General features: G+C 39.5%; 2 protein-coding genes across 6 annotated transcripts in view; one reads left to right on the forward strand and one right to left on the reverse strand.

Annotated features, from left to right (window-relative positions):
- Positions 1-4527: 4527 nt before the first annotated feature.
- LOC104041023 (vitamin D 25-hydroxylase) lies at positions 4528-14106 on the forward strand. 5 transcript variants are annotated; one of them, XM_064452634.1, is made up of 5 exons: positions 4528-4800; positions 7784-7925; positions 8220-8852; positions 11866-12195; positions 13488-14106. In XM_064452634.1, the coding sequence occupies exons 1-5, from the start codon at positions 4570-4572 to the stop codon at positions 13661-13663; spliced, it is 1512 nt and encodes a 503-aa protein (XP_064308704.1). In that variant the 5' UTR covers positions 4528-4569; the 3' UTR covers positions 13664-14106. The 5 variants fall into 5 exon arrangements, with proteins under 5 accessions (XP_064308704.1, XP_064308706.1, XP_064308705.1 ...); XM_064452635.1 differs by having other exon boundaries at positions 4714-4800; positions 7881-7925; XM_064452638.1 differs by having other exon boundaries at positions 4722-4800; positions 7881-7925; positions 8656-8852.
- A 2527-nt stretch (positions 14107-16633) lies between these two features.
- Positions 16634-22469, reverse strand: part of PDE3B (phosphodiesterase 3B) — a 109263-nt gene continuing 103427 nt past the window's right edge. The window contains exon 17 of the mRNA XM_064452632.1: positions 16634-16785. Coding sequence (XP_064308702.1) covers positions 16747-16785 — 39 coding nt within the window. The 3' untranslated portion in view covers positions 16634-16746. The remainder of the gene's footprint in view (positions 16786-22469) is intronic.

Genomic DNA, 22469 nt, shown 5'->3' on the forward strand with positions numbered 1-22469 from the left:
TAAATTTGTGCATAAATTGACCGAAGTATACTCCGAAAGTGCCAGCAAATAAGACATGCCAAAGCTATTTCTGAAGTTACAGTCTTTAAACCAGTGTCTTTCTGAGTCTACCTGACAAAAATAAAATGTTTAGGCACGGTAGGACTGTGACCAAGGAAAAGGGTTTTCTTCAGCAACCGATCACCGAATTCCTAAGGGAAAACATTAGATGTGTTTTTCTGTTTTAGCAAATCTATAAAGCACCAACATCGTTACAGGCTTAGCTAAGGAGGTAATTGTAACACAGAAACTGATCATTCTCTATGATGACACAGGTGTGTTAAAAAGAGCTATGTGAGCGCAATAGATAACATCTGCACATGACTTTCAACTTGTCAGTGGGCTTACAAAATTAATCTCTTCAGTGAGAAGCATGACTATTCTACATACATCTGTACAAATCTCTTTCTTTTCCCTGCCCCGCCCTCAAAGAAAAGGAGCAAAATCTTTACATTTCTGGCTATAAAGAAGTTGTTTTCTGGCATGACATTTTATAAATAATGGCATGACTTCACTGGACAGGAGACATCAATATAGGAATGGAAAGCACTTCAGCCTGATAGAAGTTTACCTTGTTTTCTAGAAGTTCAGCAAAGATCTCAACGTGAAAGAGTAAGAAAGCCAAAGCCTGTTTCAAACTGTAGCTGAATACAAGTTTGTGAGATACTTAAGGGAACTGCAAAACTACTTAATTTTTCTCCCAAGAGTGTAATAGATATATCATCAAGATCTTAATATAGTTACTAAAATAACAGCCATATCTGTCAGTAACTTTCGTCAAAAGTCAAAGCTATGTATACGTATGTGTAGTCATTCCCCGTCAAAGAATTGCTTTCTGCTTTTCTTGAGAAGACAGGAACAAAATAATTTCCTGTTACTTGATTGTCTCCAACTTCTCCTTGCAGAATTTACAATGCAAAGTAATTGTAAATCTTGATGACTAGAATGTTTTAGAATTTAATAAAGATACATGCTGTAATGCGATTCTTTACTCAGCCATCATTTTTTATAATTGAAATCAAAAAACCTTTACTCATCCTATGAGTTTGCTCATTTGATCATCCGTGATTAAGATGAGTAAAACCTTCCCAAAGAAGCAATCAGCACAAGCTGCCCCCACACTTCTGATAGAAGGGAAAAAAACAAAAAAGACCAGTAAGAAACTGGCAAGGAATCCTGCCCTTGGATAGCTGTTGGAGTCTTGCATCCCTAAACCTGCATTCTTAAGTGATTTCATCTGTCCACAAGGGTTTATTTATCGCTTACTTTTGACAACTTTCAGTCATATTTATCTATGCTGGTCCTTTTTTTCCTCCATTTAATCATGCATCAGTTAGAGGTTCTCGGATCTTTAATCTTGGCTGATTCACCACCTTTTTGCATTTGGCTTGACCGAAACGAATGTTACTGTTCTGCAGTCACGCTCTTCAGTTTCTCTTCCCCTGTTACAGTGATAACACCGCTGTCTCTTCTCCATCACCAAGGCTCAAATGCTACAGTAAGGTCAGTTTTGACTGTTCTCTCCCCTACTTAAAGATAACTGTCAAATCTTGTCTGCTTTCTCCCCATATAATTCTATTCCTTTTTAGCCAAGCATTTGGACTTCTGTATCTTTTTTTTCTCTTCTTGGGTCTTTCCTGTGGGTTTTTTTTCCCTCCTGTTTGCCTGCTGCCAAGACTGTCAATCACCTTTCCTTTCTTTTCATACACAGATGTGGTGGAAATCATGATCATTTAAAACTTGGGCTGCATGTGAAGTATTACACACTTAAATAACAGAACATTGAAGATAAGCAGTAAAAATCAGTCAAAGCAATAGTACCTCTTCCTATGTTTCCTCAGACACTTGGAGAACTATTCAAGTATCACTGAGAGGAGGACAAGGGGAGAAAAGTACCAACCTCTTTTTTCCAAAGACAGAAGTTATGTACATAAATGCTTTACATCCTTCTAGCTGAGACTGCAGTAGTAACCACATGCATATACACCATACCTTTCACCATAAAATTGCAAGACGTATCTGGTACATCAACATTTCTACTCCCACTACAATCAACAGCAATTTCATCCTGCAAGTTAACTCTGTATAATTGTCTGTAGGCTGTGATTTAGTCTTTCTCACGCTGTTTTGAAGCATTGTCTGACCAGCCAGCCTGTGTAACTCAATTCACCTGAATATGCTGAGCTAAAGTGTTTGGAGACCCCATCTTTGTTTAAATGTGTGTAAGTAATCAGGTTTAAATCTATCTGTTTGAGTTTGCATGCTTCACCCAACTGCTTACGCACACTGCATATCTTGTTTTAATCCTCTGCTGTTTCTCCTCATTCTGCCTCTGGCTGGAGCAAAGATGAGGTCCTGAATCTCTTGTCCTCTGGTGAGAAATCTTAAGGCACTGACATTTAAATACTGACATTTTTTTGCAGGTATGTCCCATGTAAATCAGTTAAGACACTAGGCACTATCATATTAGAAGAAAGGATGAAGAAATAACCTGGAAGAAGAATGAAAAAATAAACCCCCAGAAGTGCTCAAGCCAATTCTTTGTACTCCGGCAAACTGGGTAAGATTTTGGTACAGGACGCTGGCATTGACACATGCTTTACAGGCATTTTGCAGCTAGGACGAGGAAAGGTGCTGGGGCAAATAAAACTGACTGCTCATTGCATGAAGATGCATCTGAAAATGAGTGTCTCGCTGTATTGGTTCATGGAAACCAGCACAGACCCTGGTCCAGAAACCAGCCCAACCAGCCTTCTGTGCATGACAACAGATGGGCACCAACAAATCCAGCTGAGAAAACTGGGTCAGCATCCTTGCACGTGCCTTCATTAAAAGTTACTGGTGTATTGTTCTGTAATATACACATGACATTTATCTTTCCTTCTCAATCTGCCCATCCTGGGAAAACATGAGTAAGTATGCTCGTTGTATCTTGTTCTCTTTTTACGCTTCATAGCCTCGTGCTCTATTCAGCAAGCACGCAGACAGCCAGTTTGATTGCCCTGAAGCCCCGCAGATGCCTTACAGCCAGATTGCCAGCCAAAAAGCCACACTTTGTCACTTGCCTGCTCTCCTCCTTGTTCCTCTGTTGTGCCCACAGCTATTATCTCCCCCCTGTACTTTCAAAGCCGCGACCTTTGCTCTGTGTGAGTTCTTGGCCACCTGCTTTCTGAGCAACATCTAGGGCCCTCCTCAGCTTTTTGTGCCATGTACTCTCAGGTCAGCATCGCCACATTTGAAGCAGAATGTCTCATCACAGGAACGTACTGAGAATTAAGCGTTCAATGGTTAGATTATCAAGTATGCAGCACATTTTGATCGGTCAGGTTATTAATGAACTTCATCAGCACAAATTCCTATCAGTTTAGATCTTGTCCACCTTCTTGTGAATCTACAAAGACATATTCAGTTGAATTAAACAAAAAAGAATACTCACGTTGGAAACACATAGCATAGAAATTTTAACAGGGCATGAATGCTTCTGTTATGCCTAAAATTGCTTGTAAAACAGCAGCAATGGAATAGCAGAAACAGCACGAGTGGAAACAAATCTGCTTTTTTAAATCTAAAGTGCTTTAGCAGGACGTCACGCTGCATAGTAGGATTGCTTTCTTAGGTCTGCAGTAAATGGTTTTGGTCTCTTGGGCAACCCAAGCCCTCTTTCCTGAGGCATCATCCCGCTGAGTAACGACAGCCCTGACACACTATGTATGTGATTTCCTTGCTGCTTGGTCACATGAATTCGGGACGCTTCCTCCCGCGCCGAGCTGCCGGGGGCGCCGGGACGCCGGGGCCTTGCTCCCTGCCCGCCGCAGCACCCTGGCATTGCCGTCGGCGGGGCCAGATGACCCCAGGGCAGGCTGCGCAGTGCGGGGAATTACAGGCACGACGTGTGAAGCTGCCGCCCACCCGCCCACCGACCAGCAGAACTCCGACAGACTCTCTATGTCGTGGCTGGAAGGGCAGGGAGGGAAACACGGCGGGATTTATTGGCTCAAGGCTCCCCAGACCAGGGGGCTCTGGGAGAGGCATCTCAAACCGGTGGGTTTTTGCGTCCACAGAGACTTAACAGCGAGCAAATAATTGCCTGATACTTTTCTCACTGTCAAGGCCAAGCTGTGAAGCAGAGTCAGCAGAGGTTTTTCAACACTTCATACACCTGAAGGGAGAAACTTTTAATATAATTCCAGAAGAGAAGGCAAACCCCGGCCGGGCGGGGACCGAGACCCGCTTCCCGCGCCCGCGCCGGCCCCAGGCGGACAGCCCCTTCTCCGCGCTTCCCGGCTGCGTGTCCGGCCGGGCCGGGCCGGGCCGGGCCGGGCCGGCGGCGGCGGCGCCGGGACCCCCGCGATCCCCGCACCCACCCGCCCGCCCGCCCGCAGCCCAACGGCCCCGCCCGGCCCCGCCGCGGCGAGGGGGCGGAGCCCCCGCGGGCCAATGAGCGCGGGGCGGCGCCGCCGCCGCCCAATGGGGGCGCCGGGCCGGGGCGGGCGGCGGCAGGAGGAAGCGGCGCGGCGGCGGCGCGGGGCGATGTGGCCGGCGGCGGCGGGGGGCCCGGCGGCGGCGGCGGCGGGGAGCGGCGCCTGCCTCCTGCTGCTGGCGGCGGTGCTGGCGCTCGTCATGCGGCAGCTGCTGAAGCAGCGGCGGCCGCCCGGCTTCCCGCCCGGCCCCGCGGGGCTGCCCCTCATCGGCAACATCCACGCCCTGGGCGCGGAGCAGCCGCACGTCTACATGCGGCGGCAGAGCCAGATCCACGGGCAGGTACCGCCGCTCCGGCGGCGAATGCCGCCTCCTCGGGGGTCCGGCAGCGCTGGGGCGGGCAGCGCTGCCGGCGGCGGAGCCAGGGGAGGAGGCAGCCGGGCGGGCTCTCCCCGTCCCGGCGGTCCGTCCGCGGGGCCGCCCGGCAGCCCGGACCCGCACCGGCAGCGCGGCGCGCCCTGCCGGGGGAAGCCGTCCCGCCGCCTGGCCCCGGCCCGGAGCGGCGGTCGGAGCAGCACCGCGGAGGCGGGTACGCCGCCCCGGGGAGGAGGCGGCGGCCCCGTGGGCGGAGCGGCCCCGCCGGCTAACGGGAGCGGGGAAAGGGCCCGGTACCCCGCCGGCTGTGGCAGAGCGGTGCCGCCGTGCCCCGGGGAGCGGGGGCAGAGGGGAAGGGTTTCCCACCTCTCTTAGGCCAGAGCGCCCTCGTTAGGTCGGCAGAGGCGGAGCGGAGCTCTCGGCCTGCCTGGTCGGGCTTGTATGCGCTTTTCTCGGTACCGTGCTTAAACCGGGGCCCTGCTGCGCATGGAAGTAACTCGCTTGTTTCATATCCACAAGTATTGGACACGCTCAGAGGCCTTAAACTTAACAAAATTACAACAGATCGCAGGCACTTGGATAATAATAATTTCACTGGAAACACGTTGCTTCAAAGTACCTTCGGTGGGCTATTTGGAATACTTAGTATAACTACATAAGAATGGATTTTTTCTTTTTTTTTTTTTATACTTTCTCATATATCAGGTGTTTCTCTTCATCAGCCAATGAAGCAACCAATCTGTTCTTTCAAGCTTCATAGAAGTTAAATTAGATCTAGCAGGGAAAGGCAGGCGGGCGTTAGCATTTGCAAGCACGTATGCGTACACATACATAATCACACACCCGCACACACCTACATTTCAGTAGCAGCTGACCAGTCAGCGCGATGCCCTGGCCAGCAATTCGGCCTGCCTGTACTCATCCAGGCTATTTAAAACCCCTCTGGTGTTTAATTTAGCAGGATTATCGTTGGTAGTTTCTGAAGGACTGAGCTTTGTGTCCAACAATGGTTTGTCTAGAAAATCACGTCCTTCAAACTGCTAGAAGTGTTTAAATATAAGACCCCTAATGAGAAAATAAAACTGGTGCTAGAACTTAGGTCTGTCAAAGGCTTTTGTCCAGATTGTTTATGAAAGCCACAGCAGAAACAGAATAGTCACAGTCTCGTCATGAATGAGAAGCGAAAGAAAGCACAAATTAAAAGCACGGTAAATGGCAGAAACAAAAGGATAGGATTATCTTTTGTTTCATTTCTTTTGGCAATAGTAAAGAGTAAATGTGTTTCAAGCAAAATACTGGGACAAATAGAATGGAAATACGAAGGAAAATGTGTTATCAAATAAACTAAGCTTTTTACTTGCCTGGAATGCTGTATGGAGTGGTAGTCAGCTGCTGTCAGAAAGGATCCTGCAGAATTTGAGGGAACTTGAAGATGGTATATCAGGATTTGGGGGGCTCTGGAAGAATACAGTGAAAGGATTTGTTTTAAAATTATGTATGACATAGGGAAAAAATAAGCTATGATCACAGTATACAAAACTCACAAATGGTTTGCAGAAATATATTGGGAGTGTCATCACATAAAAAAGAAGAGCCATTGTAACAGTGAAAATATAAAGTTTGCTAAAAGAAAATAATCATAGAATCATTTAGGTTGGGAAGGACCTTTAATATCATTGAGTCTGACCATTAACCCAGCAATTCCAAGCCCACCACTAAACCATGCCCCTAAGCACCATATCTACATGGCTTTTTAAATACCTCCGGGGGTGGTGACTCCACCACTTCCCTGAGCAGCCTGCTCCAGTGCTTGACAACCCTTTCGGTGACAACCCAGTTGTCACAGAATGTATAATTAGGCTAAGATTAATTGTGGAGGTCAACACCTCTGAGATGAAGGAAAACCTAGAGATTTGTATAGTAAAAATGCAGATTTATAATGCTAGGAGAAGCATGGAAAGGGATGTAGGATTTCAGTCTTGAGTTTAGCCACAGTTTTAATTTTTAAAACTTAGGTTAAGGTTTTCATTTTGGTTTTCCTGTATGTGTCTTCTGCAAGGTGCATTGCATCTTTCTCCAAAGCACCTAGTGCTAACCACTTATGGAAACAGGAGATGGGACTAGCTGGGCTATGCTGTCATTTGTTGGCTGTCATCATGGCTCTCATTTCTATCATCTGATGGTTCTTTGGGAGCCTGTGCAAAGTAAGCTCGTGTCCAGTTTCAGAGGTGGAAAGGACTGGGTGAAGCTTGGTTGTTTCCGCAACTGACACCACTTCTGTGCCTGCCGTTACAAAGAGACATGTTGGAAGTCTTCATGATACAAACTTGAAGCTTCAGTCATAGTGCCGCCCTTAAGCGAATGAAGCTACTGGAATGTACCAGGGAGGAGGAGCAGATACAGTAGTAAGGCTTTCCTCCCTCCTGTGGAAATAGTCTCAGCAAATGAGGAAAGTATCCAATATATGTGCTTTATTTCTAGTTCTTATATAAAAACTACACCTTATATCTACTAATGCTATATTATATACTTGTAAGTATATACTTACAGTAATATCTTCTGATATCTACTAATGTTAGGGGACAGTGGTTTTTTTTCTGGAAAATATGCATTGTCGTATCAAATTCACATTTCTTTAATGACTATGTGAAAGCATCCCCTGTCCTTACTTTGGAGAGCTGGTCACTTCAGGTGCGCAGCAAAGCACAGAATGTAGCGTGGGCTCATTTATGTGTTGGCAAAGTTAGCTCGCAACAGACTCAACTGTGTAATGCCACAGCTGTAACACCTCTGGTTACCTGTATGCCCTACTAAAGTTTATTCAAGTCTGTATTTTGCATTGGTGTTTAGTGTTGTTTCACTTTTTCATTACTTGTTTTTAATTGTTTTCATCATTTAAGATTTGGTTGTAATAGCATTTTACAATTTTTATCGTTTCCCCCCCCCAAAGATCTTCAGTCTTGATCTGGGAGGTATATCTGCCATTGTACTGAATGGCTACGATGCAGTAAAAGAATGCCTTGTTCATCAAAGTGAAATTTTTGCAGATAGACCGTCTCTTCCCTTGTTTAAGAAGCTGACAAACATGGGAGGTAAGTGCTAATATATCTTAGATAAAAATGTAATTTTTGTCCAATAGATGGGTTTGTGAACAATCACATGAAACATTTGCTGTAGCCATTTTCTCTACTTTTTAATCTCCTCTCATAAAATTCTTGATGCTTCTTTAAAGATATTATTTGGAAAGGATTGCACTCCTGGACTGCGTTCCGTAGCAAGATGTGTGTAATTTTTTGTCTTGTTTTTTGTCTTGTTAAATAGTTTTATTATCTTATGGGGGAAGAATAAAGCGTTGCATAAAATACTGTGTCAAAATATTTTTTCAGGCTTACTGAACAGTAAATATGGCAGAGGATGGACAGAGCATCGCAAATTAGCTGTAAATAGCTTTCGAACTTTTGGATATGGTCAAAGGTCCTTTGAACACAAAATTTCAGAAGAATCTATGTTTTTTCTTGATGCCATTGATGCGTACAAAGGCAGACCATTTGATCTTAAGCACTTGATAACAAATGCTGTTTCAAACATTACTAATTTGATTATTTTTGGAGAACGCTTTACATATGAAGATACTGAATTTCAGCACATGATTGAGATTTTTAGTGAAAATATTGAATTAGCCGCTAGTGCTTCTGTATTTTTATATAATGCATTTCCTTGGATTGGTATCTTGCCATTTGGGAAACACCAGCAGCTGTTTAAAAATGCAGCTGAAGTCTATGACTTTCTTCATGAGCTTATTGAACGTGTCTCTGAAAATAGGAAGCCTCAGTCACCTCGACATTTTGTAGATGCATATTTAGATGAGATGGACTGCAATGAAAATGATCCAGAATCTACATATTCAAGAGAAAACTTAATTTTCTCTGTTGGAGAACTCATCATAGCTGGGACAGAAACCACAACAAATGTTTTAAGATGGGCACTGTTATTTATGGCTCTTTATCCAAACATTCAAGGTAAGAACTTTGACACTTTGAGGAACTGATACACTTTCCTATCGCAAATTCAAAACGTGTTTTCTGTGATCCATAGTTTTAACCAAAAAAGAAGGTTTGTATATATTATTCTATTGTATGATTTACCAAATATACTATGGACAGATGTGAAAAGCTTATTTTATATGCAGGTGAACAGGATATCAAAGGTCAAGTATGACGATAAAATTTGAGCACATTGTTTTGTGAATACATTTTAATGAATCTTTAGTATTTTTAATAAAGTATTTCTAATATATTTAAGTTTAGTGTTGTGATGCATAATATCGGTTGGCAGATGCAATAATCTATGTAGTTAAATAATAAGCAAATGCAATTAAATATGAAATTTATAAACTAAATTAAAAATGTAAAAAAGCATCACCCAAAATGTAAATCAGTTTGTGGTTAACAGTTAAGGTACAATTTCTTTTTATGCTTAAGTGCCGCAATTCACAATAGATTTACATATTAGAGACGTGTATATTTATACTTTTGGAAGAACAGAAATAGCATTTAAAAATAAAAAGACGTGTTAGTGTCATTCTGAAGTAAGACAGCAATAGATGTTTGAACGTCAGCCCAGACATTTTGTGTAGAAGTTTCGGTTTTAGAAGTGAACAGTCACGTTTCTTGTTTCTTTGCCTCCACTTCGCTTTTCATATCAAAACCTTAGCAGTGCTCATTCAGCTAGGGACTTTCAGTATTTGAAGAAAGAGCAGCCTAGATAACTGGGAAAGTTACTACTGATACTTCGACCAAAGAATATTGCTCTAGCATCAATTTCACCATCATCATCATTTCAGAATGGGGATAGCAACCCTACCTGTAGCGCTAAGGCTCTTGAGATCTGAAGTTCTGCATAGGAACCAGATATCTTTATGCGTCTTTATCTTTATTTTCTCCTTAGGGTAGTACGTGCATGACTCTATACCTCCTGATTTTCTCAGCTAGAATAATTTTTAATTTCAATTGGGTGGACAAAAAGCAGTTATTTTTTTAAAATTCAAGATCAAATTTTATATTTACGCTTAAGGTAAATACACCTTTACTGGGAAAAAATGGGAATTAAAATATGATGATAATGTATATCAAGGCCTGACATGCTATAAACAGTGAAAATCATTCAGATTAAATGAAGAAGTTGATGCTAAAGCTCTTTTGTTGCTGCTCTTATCATTATTTTAAGTCCCATATTCACCAAGCTGGTTAAAATGTCTGTCTAAGCAAGTAGAACCAAAGTTTGCTCAAATATCTTTTGAGAGCCATAACTTCGTACATATTTTCTTATTTTTATTTACTGCGCTATTTTAGTTGATTAATTAATTGAACATGAGGAAACTGATTAAAGATTAAAAAAATCAGAAAACGTTCTTCTAGCCTAGGATTAAAAGCAAGATCTAACAGGATTTGAGTTGTTAATTTGAAAAACTTTGAGGGCTATATTTCAGAGAAATATGTAGCTTCAGCTCACTAAGTGCAGCTAATATATATATTTTTTTTTTTGCAAAGGCTTAAAACTGTGATGGCTATTTTTAAGCAGTCAGCATATTTCAGACAACTTAAAACAAACGGGTTTAAAAAAATTAAATGTTGCCCTTATGCTTCTGAGTTCCACTGATTCATTTATGTGCCTTACACAGTATAATAAGAAAATCTACCAGGAAAGAAAAACATTTAATAAAATGAAAAAAAAAAAAAGAATCTGATTTAATAGGTACTTAAAAGTTTTAGGATGCACATATACATGGTCCATATTTTAGTTAAAAATGTATAAATTGCCACACTTAGTCAATGGATATATTTATGCTTTACGTTGTATAGAAAGCCCAAATGCAAAAAGGTCCACTTAAATCAAAGTTTCCCATCAGTCTGTCCTCACAAGCAATATTCATATCTTAAAACAAAAACATCCTTATTCCTTCTCTATTAATATCTGACCAAGATGCTGGTTTTCAATAAAGATCAAGAAGACTTTGTAGTGTTGTGTCTCCTACACGTTGTGCAATTTTGTAGAGATCCACTCACCTAAAATAACCTGGTCTCAGGTCTTGCGATATAATGAGTTTCTGAATTTGGATTCCAAATCAGTTCATCTGGATAAAAATAAAAATTACTGTTACCTGTCGTTTATTTAGACTTTCTCTGCCTAAGTATTACAGAATACACAGATACACCACTACGTCACAGAATGTACTTGCACTAAGCTGCTTTTCACCTCTGCATTTTGGTGTCAAACGTTGTCATTTCAGGTTGAAAAACCTGGTGATTCTGGTAGGTTTTTTCTGCCATCTCCCAGATTTTCATTATTGGTTCCACATGGACTGTGAAAGTCCAACTTTGTTTCAGTTAGGAGGTGTTTGGCAGTTTCAACAAAGAAAGTGTATTAGGAAAAAGAAGAGGCAGTTTGAATGCCTTTGATATTATTAAATAACCTGTGAACTTGGTTTTTTAAATAGCTTTAAAACCCCAGTGATTGAATTTGTTCCTTTCGGTTAAATTCAGGCTCCTGTCCCTCTTAACTCTCACTGTGTTGTATCAGATATTTTCAGTTTATGAGTGAATGATTTTTCACTGTGACAATTCTAAAGAATCATAGCAGAATAAGACAAAGGAAAGTTCAAGTGGCTAATTTCAGTGTTACCTGTGTTCCCTCAAGTATTTAATGTACTTTATCTTTGCAGTCTTTTGCTTGTTTCTTTAGTTTTGAAGAGCTCCAGAAATAAAAATATACACAAGCAAAGAAAAGTATGTTAAAACACGATTTTACTGAGGATAATTACTTTCAAAATGAAGATTACTGGTATATATGCTAGTAATAATTCCTACTAGCAGGATAAGGAATAGAAAGTCTAAGTTTAAAAGCTTATAAAGCTACTGTATTATATATATCTCATGTTTCAGTATACTTTTAAAAATATACATTTTATAGCTTAAATTAAAAAATAAAGGATATTATACAATAAACATCAGCTTTTATTCCTGTTCTTAACAGGGCAAGTTCAAAAAGAAATCGATTTAGTCATCGGCCCAAACAAAATGCCTTCCTTGGAAGAGAAATGCAAAATGCCATACACTGAGGCTGTTCTACATGAAGTTCTAAGATTCTGTAATATAGCTCCACTAGGTATTTTTCATGCAACTTCCAAAGATACTGTTGTGCGTGGTTACTCTATTCCTGAAGGCACTACAGTCATTACAAACCTCTACTCCGTTCATTTTGATGAAAAATACTGGAGCAATCCAGAAGTGTTTTTTCCTGAGAGATTTTTGGACAGCAGCGGGCAGTTTGTCAAGAAAGATGCATTTATTCCTTTTTCACTAGGTAAGAGTGATTCCTTCCACTGTTCCTTTTAATAAACCTAGAGATGTATAGCGTGTAAGCGATGGCAATAAAATCAGGAATGGACAGAATGATGTAAAATATCCACAGTTCTGATGAAACAGCCATTTTAAAGACATTCAGTATAATGCACTCTGGACGTAACGCATTTTAGCGTAATATCTTTTATATAGACGGGCTCATTATTATATACAAACTAACAAAAAAGCACAGTATCTTCTTATCTGAGGAGTCTGCATTTTATATCATTGCAGTACATAAGTGTTATTCGTTTCACAATTAGTAGTCGTTGCTGCTAAAGTTATTCCCTACAGGAGATTCACACAACCAGCTTTCAAATTTCAGCACTTAGATCAGCACAAGATATTGCAGATTTTATTCAGAACTAGCTTGCAGGTCAGCATGTAGCACTGCATTCTGTCCTGAGGAAATACTGTGGCAATCCTAAATCATTACGGATTTGTCTTGTGATGCGTATGAGAGTGGATAACTTACCTTATATATGATTATCAGCCTAGAATATTAGGTGTTCTGTATAAGCTAACTGCCAGGCTACCTCTGCAGTGCATAGAAAGACTTGTGTAGAGGGTGAATTAGTTTACTTACCTGGGATACTCTTTCTGCAAAATATAGAAGGAGGCAAGACAAGACAATTCCCTTGGAATAGACGCACAACATCTAAATGGCCAAAGTTAGATTTGATGAAGTCCACCTTTGTTGTGTATTCTGTTATGTTTCTTTTTTGCCTGTTTGACCTTACCGGTTCCAGATGTCATTGTCCATTCATCCGTGTCTTCCACAAACACATTTACTCCCTCTAACTAGTAATACACAGAACAGGAACTAATACTTAAAGGCATTATTCAGACCTGTTTCCTATCTTTCTGCTTACCAATTTATAGTAATTGCCAGGTAATAATAACTGGCAGTAGATGTAATAAAGAAAATAGTAGGGGACAAAAGCTGAAATTCACAGAATCGTTTTTTTAAAATATCTTCCCTTAGATTGGCACTTCAAGACAAGATAAAGTAGCTAATAGCTTAACTAAATAAATCTGACAATTAGTTGCAATGGCATTTGTGGAGTGAGATGAACAAATTCTCTAAAATCTGGTTCTTGCTGTAAATTATCGCCTAGCCTGTCTTACAGAATACTACCACCAAGTTCATACAGCTCCTCTCAGAACACAGAAATCACCATTCTTATTCATAATAAGAGCGAAAATGTAATTGAATGCATTTTAAGTCTTTCCAAAACCTTCTTTTCAACCCAGGAAGAAGACATTGTCTTGGAGAACAGCTAGCTCGAATGGAGATGTTTTTGTTTTTTACTTCATTACTACAACGATTTCACCTGTGTTTTCCTCATGGTGTGATTCCAGATCTCAAACCAAGACTAGGCATGACATTACAACCGCAGCCGTACCTCATCTGTGCGGAAAGACGGTGAAGAGAAGGGTCTAGATTGTCAGGTGGAGCACAGTGCTCCAAGTTGCAGCTGAGGATCCACTTTGCCTTCTATTTCTAAATGTGGTCATGTCAGAACAACAAAAATTTAAAGGACTTGTAGATAGATTCTGGCTATTTGTGCACAAGTTAATAGTTTCTTTATACTCAGTTTTCACAAAAAAAAAAAAAGCCTCAACCAAAACCGAGAAACACATCCTGTGTTTAAAGTTGATGTTTTCACTCCAGAAGTCTGTTTTGAATCTAACTTCTGATTCAATGTTTAAATATTTAATTACTTAGCAAGCCATTTTACTTTGAGTGGGTATTTTTATAAGCATGGTGAATATGGCTCAAAATGTGTATACTTGGATTCATTTACATTATTCCAGCTAAGCTGCTTTTTATAATTCTCCATTAAATTTACATAGCTAAAGAGGTTTTAAATGTACCTTTAAATTTTTTTAACTCAGAATAAACTTATCTTTTCCAGCCTTGACAAACAAATTTTCTATTAAAGCACTTTAATCCTTCCTTCTCCTTGCCCTATCTTCCCAGCTGGTCATAATTTTTTAGTGAATCAGATAACTGTGTGAATTCACTTTTAAGATCATTTATGGCTTACTTCTGATTTAGTAACATATGCAGTGTTCAATTATTGCCATACTCCTGACAGTTACAGCAATCTTTTTTGCCAGGTAATTGCATTTCCAGACACATGTCCTCCATTGCCTCCCAACACAAAGCATTATGTAATGATTAATCTCTGCCTAAGTAGTCTGGAAAGAATAGCATTTGTGTTACCTAAGTCACATGCAACTATACTACGAGTCAAGAAAATAAGCTGCTCATGAGCCTGACCAGAGAAGAGACCTTTTTGGGAGGGGGAGTGGAATAGGGTAGGAAGAAACAGATTTTAAATGGATTTTAAGTACAAGTTTTAGGCAAAACAGCTACTGTTGACTTCCGCCAGTTTTGTTTTTTTTTTTTCTTGACGGCTATTGCTTTATTCGTAAAGATTTATGCATGAAGGCCCTACAGGAGAACCTGATACTCAAAATACGGTATGTTCAGTCCCCACCCTGTGAGGAGGAGTAGGGCCTCAGAACAGGCTTCAGAACAAAACACACACTGAGCAAGTGGCTGTTTAAGGACAGGGCTGAATATTAGACCTTGCTCTTTATACAGCTTGTGCTTCAACTTGGAGCTGCAGGAAAGTTCAAAGGCAGGAGTTGGTGTTTTTCTGCTGACCTGAAGTTTTCAGGTTATACTGAGCAGAAATACTTCCTTTCTTTTGAAATAGCAAAAGAGAAGGATCAAACAGCTAGTACCAGTCCACTTACATAATAGCCTATCGAGATGCAGCAGGTCTGGATTAGATTACTTACTCTGAGTGTCCCACAGAGAGCATCTCAAACACATGTTCTGAAGAGGGTGGGCAAGCTACTCATCTTGCTGAATAACTGCCTTTCTGTAGAGAATATTTAAGTTTCAAAAGGGAGAGGAGGGAGGTAAGCCTGACTGCTGTGCATTGGGTACACCATGAGAGTTGCAAATAAACCACTCTTAAGTTATTGGTGAACAGTGGGACTTAGGAGTCAAGATTGAGGGTTTTCTGCACGCTTGCATAAGTGGATGTTGGGTGCTTGAGAAATGCTTAAGTAAAAATTGTGGAATCTACCAAATTTAGGTGCCTTCTGTATGAAGCAATACCAAACAGAGTGCTACAGTTCTAGACTCATGGTAATTCTTCCTATATCCCACCCTGTGGTCTTAGATCAGACAGCCATTTGTTAGTATCTAGGCTTGCCTTCTGGATTGCAAGAACTCTAGGACATCCTTTAGTTAAAACATAATTCAAATAATCCTAACTAAAATGCGGGGAGGATTAACAAAAATTGAAAAAAAAATACATCAAACCAGTTCTTGTGGGGGCTATGCTCAAAATACAGCTGGCCAATGATAATTCCCTTTTGCTGAGGTATTTTGAGATCTAACTCCTGGCTAATCTTTAATTCATTTAATTAGAACCATATTGATTATATGTCATGGTTTCTAAATCAAAACACCTTACAAAAACCTCAGAATATCAGTCCAAACTTTTACCATTATCTGCCAATTTATGGTCTTGTTTAAGAAATCAAATACATTTGTCAAACTGTCTTTTCTACATTTGTATTAGTATATGTATTAGCTATATTTCCATGTTTCATTCTGTATCAACTTTTTCATTATTTCCCCTCTGACTTAGAATTTTCCTAATGATACAATTTAATAATTTGAAATACTGACATAATAATAGTTTTTTCCAGTCCTCTGGAATTTCTCCATTATGTCAAGGTTGATTAATAATGAACATCAGTAGCCAGCTAAATGTTCAGAATTTCCTGGTGAGTTCTCTCTACAGCTGATACATCGAGCGTAGCTGGCTGCTATTTAACATTGTTTTGGGATTAAAGGTTGATATATTAACCAGTATATCTTTTTCTGGTTGCAGAATTTAAGGATGAAAAAAGACATTGAAAGTAAAGTGTCAAGCTAAGATTGTTCCCATTTGCAGAAGTTTTTCCTATCTGGCTTTAAATGTCCTAATGTTTGTTTTGGATTAAAATAATACGTCCAGATACAAATGGAAATATGTCTTGACATTTAAATTGTAACCTCTCCACTTCTGTATATTAATGCCATTTATTGCTCTCTTGGTTTCACCATTTTCCTAAGTTTTACTCCCTGCAGTATTTATAGTCTTCCCATTTTTGTCTTTTGTGGAGTTAGGTCTTTGAATTCATGATGATAGTCTAGAACTGGAAACACTGTTTTGACATACAGGTGTATGACAGCCACAAGAAGAAATTTTCATGTACCTTCTCTGTAAGTCCACTGCTGTTTCCAAAGGCAGTGAAGGACTTCTTGCTGTAAACGTAGCTAAAAATGCGTATTCAGCTTGCGTTTGTTGCTCTCAATCCCTGTACAGTTTTGAATCTTCTTTTTTTTTTTTCTAGTTTGACCAGGAAAATAATCCACTTCAGTTTTTTTCCCATCCTGTGAGATTATTGCAGTGTTCTTGGCACTATTTTTCAGTCTTGTTCAGTATTGGTAAATGCTGGCTAGATTCAGCAGTCTTTCCTAAGGAATAGGAATTTTTGGATTAAGACTTGATTTTATATTCTTTATGTAATTATTTTAATTTCTCCTTGAGCAATAATTACTTGTCTTCTGTGAGTATAATCACAAAAATTCTGCTAATTGGAGGAGCATATAGTGAACTCACCATTGTATTAGTTTAATATATCCCTTTCAAAGGTCTCCACAGCCAACTACAGTGTAATACCTGTAGGAAGATAATGAGCTGCTGTATGTTTCTTCTACATCTGTTTTCTCCATCTTGGCTCTGTTTTTTTTTTGTACTTGCCTTAAACCAGAAACTCTAGAAGCGTTTCTGTGCCTTTTCTGTACCATGAGAATGGGTGCTTTCTGCCCTACTTCTCAGAACCATTCTATTCCGGTATCTACTCCTAGACTTAAGTCCAGGCCCAGGGCAACACCTCTTGCTATCCAGAAGGAGATTCCCCTCTTAACACTGATGCAAGAGCTGCAGTCAGTACCACCATAGTATCTTAAATCCTCCTTTCTAAAACTCTATACTTAAACTTAAGTTTTTGGGTTAACCTTGGCCACACCAGCATCCCCAGAAACTTGTCATATATGACACTGAAAGAATGCTGAAGAAAATCTTACTCTTTAGCACTTATTTCCCCGAACTTCTACAAGTTTCTGTGATACTGGTGAGCATAAGCTTAGTGTAAACCTAATAAATGGAGGAAAGTTAATTCATTTATGCCTTCAAAAATTAAGTATACAAAGTGAGATTTCATAAAAGTTCAAGAAACATTGCTGCTTCTCTAAAAGTAAATAGTTGGAATTTATTGGGATATATTCTTTGTATGTATCCAGAATATGTTGTGAGAGAAAGACCTAGAGAATCATCATAATTCTTTTTTGTTAGTTTGCCAGTACATGCTAGAAATAGTTCAGCTAACTTAGCCCATATGCAAGGATGTAGCTACATCTTTTTTCAGAGAACAATCTCTCATGTCTTAGATCTCAATTCATCTTAAGAATTATTAAATAGAAATGGGAAAAAGAGAACATTATAGCTGGTGTTTATAATATACCATGTATTTTCATGTTACGTACACACTGTCAAGTGTGTAATGTTTTAATTGGGTACTAATAACTGCCCAGGTCATATCATCTGGAAAATGAGAGAAAGTTTAATAAAGAGAAAAATATATAAATGGGGAGGACGAGAATAGACTGAAAACAAAAATACAGTGTGTTCTAATTTTTGCAGTTATTTACAAATCATTATGAAGCATGAGTGGTTTATCTGGAAAAATAGTTACAGCATTTTTTATGACATTTCTGGATTGAATTGGCACAATTTTTCAGACTAAATACCAGAAATCACTGTGTCTGTAGCAGACAAAGTGCTATTTCAGACTGGAATTTACAAAAAGCCTGCTTCTTTCATTCTTAAACTAAGTGTATCATGGAACTGTGGTCATTTTAAACTCTCTACAGAATCAGTGTTGGAAAGGAGCGAAACTCGCTCGTGTTTAAGATCTGTAGTAACTTAAGAGCTAAAACATGCCTGGAGTATGTGATCTCCCTTGTCCATGGTGTGAGTATTGTTGCAGAAAGCACAGACTGAACCTGCAAAGAAAATTGCTGTTTCATCAGGCAGAACCACTAGCTCCTTCTGCTACGGGGATATGCTACTGTGTTATAGGTAAAGGGAAATGCAGTGCCCAGGAGCCCTAGAAATCTTTAAAGCAAGCAAAGTGAATATGCGCTCTGTAGACCCTGAATAATACAGGTTACGTGGGATGATGGTCTAGCATTAGCTGAGGGACTGTGCTTAAACAGCCCTGGAGATCCATGGCAATGCCATCTTTAGCCTGCTGGTGGCTGAACAAGACCTGATAAATATTTTCAGGTGTTTTGTTGAGGATAGCTGTCACCACAGGAACAGAAATATCTCCCTATGTAGTTTCTGTGTATGTTGAGAGAACGGACATGTTATTCAAAATAATGCTACTGGCCAGTCCAAACCTCCAAAGTTATATGCCAAGGACAAACTAGGCGACTTTGCATGAAGATGCTTAAGGTGAGCTCATTTCTTTGCAGATCATGTTCAACAAGGATTTCTGAAGCATACAGTCTAGGTAGGATGTCAAATCAGCTCCTAGTAGTGTCCAAAGTGAGATAATGGGGTTAGCTTTAGAGATACACAGGCTCTTGCAGAACTGCACAGATTAGACTGCAAAGGAAGAGAAGCCTAACTGGTATCCGCTGTATAACAGCCACCACACTAATGCAGTTTCTCTGCTTATTAACCCAATCTACCCTTAACAACCATCCTGTGTGCTTGTGGATTCATTCCCCTTTCTTCTTCCTCCTGACGAATATTTGCTGAATCTAAAACTGCTGAACAGATGTGCATGTCTCCCTTTCCTCTACACCAGGTTTTCTTGCCAAGGAAACTTTAACGTACTCAAGTGGGAGAACGATTCTGCATCCACAATGTAGGCAGTGTTGATAACTAGTATTACAGTACCGCACAGGATGATCTGACGTGCACCGACTACACTGCAGGAATTTAGCATAGTGTCTATTCAATGGTATTCAGCATCTCTCTCCTAATGTTCCTTGCCTGTAACTAGGCTCAACCAGAGCTTGAGGTGAAGTCATGGATTTTTCTGCATTTGTTCCGGTGATCCCTCCTTAAGCATCATCCTCGTGCAGGTAAGTTTACAATACCAGATCACTCTATTCTATAGTAATGTTACAGAAGTTATAAAACAGTAATTCTAAAAATAACTCAGTTAATTTACATCCATTTCATACACTCACACTACAATCTCTTCATTTCGCAGAGGATGTTTTTGACCTCCTGTGGGCCAGATCCAATATTAATAGAAGGGAGGTCTTGCTTTCTGCACTCTGGCCTTTTTGAACATGTTCAAATATAAATTCAGGTGTCTATGAGCCAGTGACACAGAAAACAGGCATAGGATGGATGAGGGAAATCTATATCAAAAAGCTGTAGTTCTGAAAGAGCTTGGGATTCGTGGTGGGTTCATAGTTAAACAGGAGCTTTAACTGTGCAGCCAAAAGGCCTTGTGTCGACAGAATATTGAGTAAGGATAGAATCATAGAATCATTTAGGTTGGAAAAGACGTTTAAGGTCATCAAGCCCAACCATTAACAGATACAGAAGCTATATGTGTATTTAGTGCTGCACAAGCATTCCTTGAATATTATGTCCTGTTCTGTTGTCTATAACTGAAGGAACATTTAAAAAATTGGTAGTGTTCCTATAAAGCTGTAAAAATGACTAAGAATATGTTTATGCTATATGTTCTGGATTGCTGCAACGTACTTCTACTGATTTACGAGCTGACCAAATAGTCTGTGATCATATCAGGGCAGCACCATGTCCAAGCTAATACGCTTCCATTTCAGAATGATTTATTATTTCAGACTTGGTAACACACTGGCACTGTTAGAAAGTTTTTGGATAAGTTGGAGGCTCAAGCATGTCTCCAAAATATACACCACAGAAGTGTACTGTAGAACATACTGGCTAGTGACACATTCAAGACAAATAATTTCCGTGGTTTACCAAACATATGATTCAATGACTTGATTACAGTCTACAGCTATCTAAACAGGGAACAAAAGGTTGATAACAGATCTCTTCAGTAAGCAGACAAGAATAAGAATAGAAGTCAAGGTGAAATATCTTTAAACTAGGAATTAGGTGAATACTTTGAACAGCTTTAGATGAAGAATCAGGTATATAACTAGCAGTGTGGGTAAGTTATTTCTGGACTGTTAGAGAAATTTTTAAACCAGTTATCAGACCTTTCTTCTGTGCTCTGGTTCTAATTTGCACTGTCTTCAGCATGAGAAGTAAACTACGTAAGTTTACAGCAGCCTCTCCTGTCTCAATCATCAGCTTATAAAATTTGTTCTTCTCTTTGAAATCCAAACCTCTGCTAGCTATTCAAGTCTTAAAGCAGCCTGAGCTCACATAGTGAGCAGGTCTTTTCTTGATTTAGCCTGTTGTTCTGCTACATGATTAGATTCTGAATCTAATTCTGATTCAGGCTCTCTGAATAGTGAAAATAAACTATCAATCTGTATAATTCTTTTAGCCTGAATTGAGCCTATTGGTTTTTACAAGCACTAGTGAGTAGATGAGGCAGATTACATTGTTAAGATAGCACATTCACCTGAAAAGTAGCAAGTTCAGAGAGAATACAAAAAAAAGATAGTCAAATCACTTTGAAAAGGATGTGAAAGTAAGAGTATGTAAATTTTGCAACAATGCATTGAATGAAAAAATATAAGGATTAAGGATAAACAGGGGAAAAAAATGTAATGGTGAAGATGCCAGATCAGAATTTGGTTTTGGGTGAGATAGATGGAATGATGAAAACACAAGATAACAGAGTACAGTGGGCTATTCAATAAGAGTTTGAAAGGTAAATTCTCAGTATAAATTGGTCTGTGAAGGTACAGACATGGATTTTCATAGCAGCTAGATGTCTGAGGTGTTTTTTTGGCATTAGGCCTCATAATTCAAACCCTTTGTCTAATCAAAATCAAATTAAACTTCTGTTCTGGAAATATTATGCCTTATTCTGTCCTTTCATACAATACAATTTGAGGATCAGCAGATTATTCCATTTCTAGATTATCCCTTTAGATATTTTTGAAGGCTGTCAACTATCTTGATGTCTATGTGATTAGAATTAGGCGGAACCCACACTCAGAGTGGTCATTTCTTAGGAAGACTGCCAGACTTCAGAAGACATTATGTTTGTTACATCCTTCTGAATAAGTAACATTCCAAATAGATTAAATCCATTAAAATAATGGAGCATATAGGGAATGTACAATCTAATCCAATAGTTTACTATTACTGCAGCAGATGGCTACTTGCCTAAGATTTTACATGTGATATATACCAGCCTATAGTAATAGGCTAGAAAACAGAATAAACTTACTATTTATTCCCTTGCTGCTTTCAGGGGCTGACTTCCTTTTCTACATCTGTACTAAAAGTCTTAAGAGAAATATTTTTAATTTGTATAAACTATGGCTTATCAGAAGCATGAAAAAATACTACCTATAAAAAAAAAAAAGATGAGCCTTTTACATTACAGTTAATTTGTTAGGATGCTTAGCCACATTAGTCCCACTGTTAGCACGGTCCACAGGGTCCACACGGTATGCCCCACGGACACTCTTATACCCTCCCTAAAATGAGGGAATAATGGATAGCTCCACCGTTGTTCAGGTCCTTCACTAATATAGGTAATCCAGGTAGGTCTTCATACCAATACGGAAAAAAAGTTAGGTAATAGAATCACTATGGATAAAGCATCTTAAAGAATTCCAGTCATTCTCGGGTAATTAAGTTTCCTTTCTTCACACACATCTCTGTTTAAGAAGTCCAAATGCCCTTTTGGTTCTCTTCAACTTGCACAATAAGCTCAGTTAAAATAATAATGCTGGTGAACATGCACCACAGCAGAATTTTATAAGCATAGTTTTTCCAGGAAAAACGTAGTCACTTATGACCCTTCTTGTTACTATATAGGTTAGGTAGTTAAATTAATTGCTTTTTTTCAGAAGCATAAAAGTTGCTTTTTAAAGCCCCTTCAAGGCATCTTCAGATCTTGTTCCACTGTATTTTACATTGTATAAAGACATACTCTTTCTCTCTCAAAGCATGT

The sequence above is a fragment of the Phalacrocorax carbo genome, chromosome 5 (assembly GCF_963921805.1).
Source record: "Phalacrocorax carbo chromosome 5, bPhaCar2.1, whole genome shotgun sequence".
Classification (NCBI taxonomy): Eukaryota; Metazoa; Chordata; class Aves; order Suliformes; family Phalacrocoracidae; genus Phalacrocorax; species Phalacrocorax carbo.

What these genes read in the sequence shown, in the direction of transcription:
- LOC104041023 (XM_064452634.1), top strand. Translation starts at nt 4,570, where the DNA reads ATGTGGCCGGCGGCGGCGGGGGGCCCGGCGGCGGCGGCGGCGGGGAGC. An exon ending in AGAGCCAGATCCACGGGCAG is followed by an intron (nt 4,801 to 7,783) that starts GTACCGCCGCTC and finishes CCCCCCCCAAAG; the next exon opens with ATCTTCAGTCTTGATCTGGG. An exon ending in TCTTTATCCAAACATTCAAG is followed by an intron (nt 8,853 to 11,865) that starts GTAAGAACTTTG and finishes TGTTCTTAACAG; the next exon opens with GGCAAGTTCAAAAAGAAATC.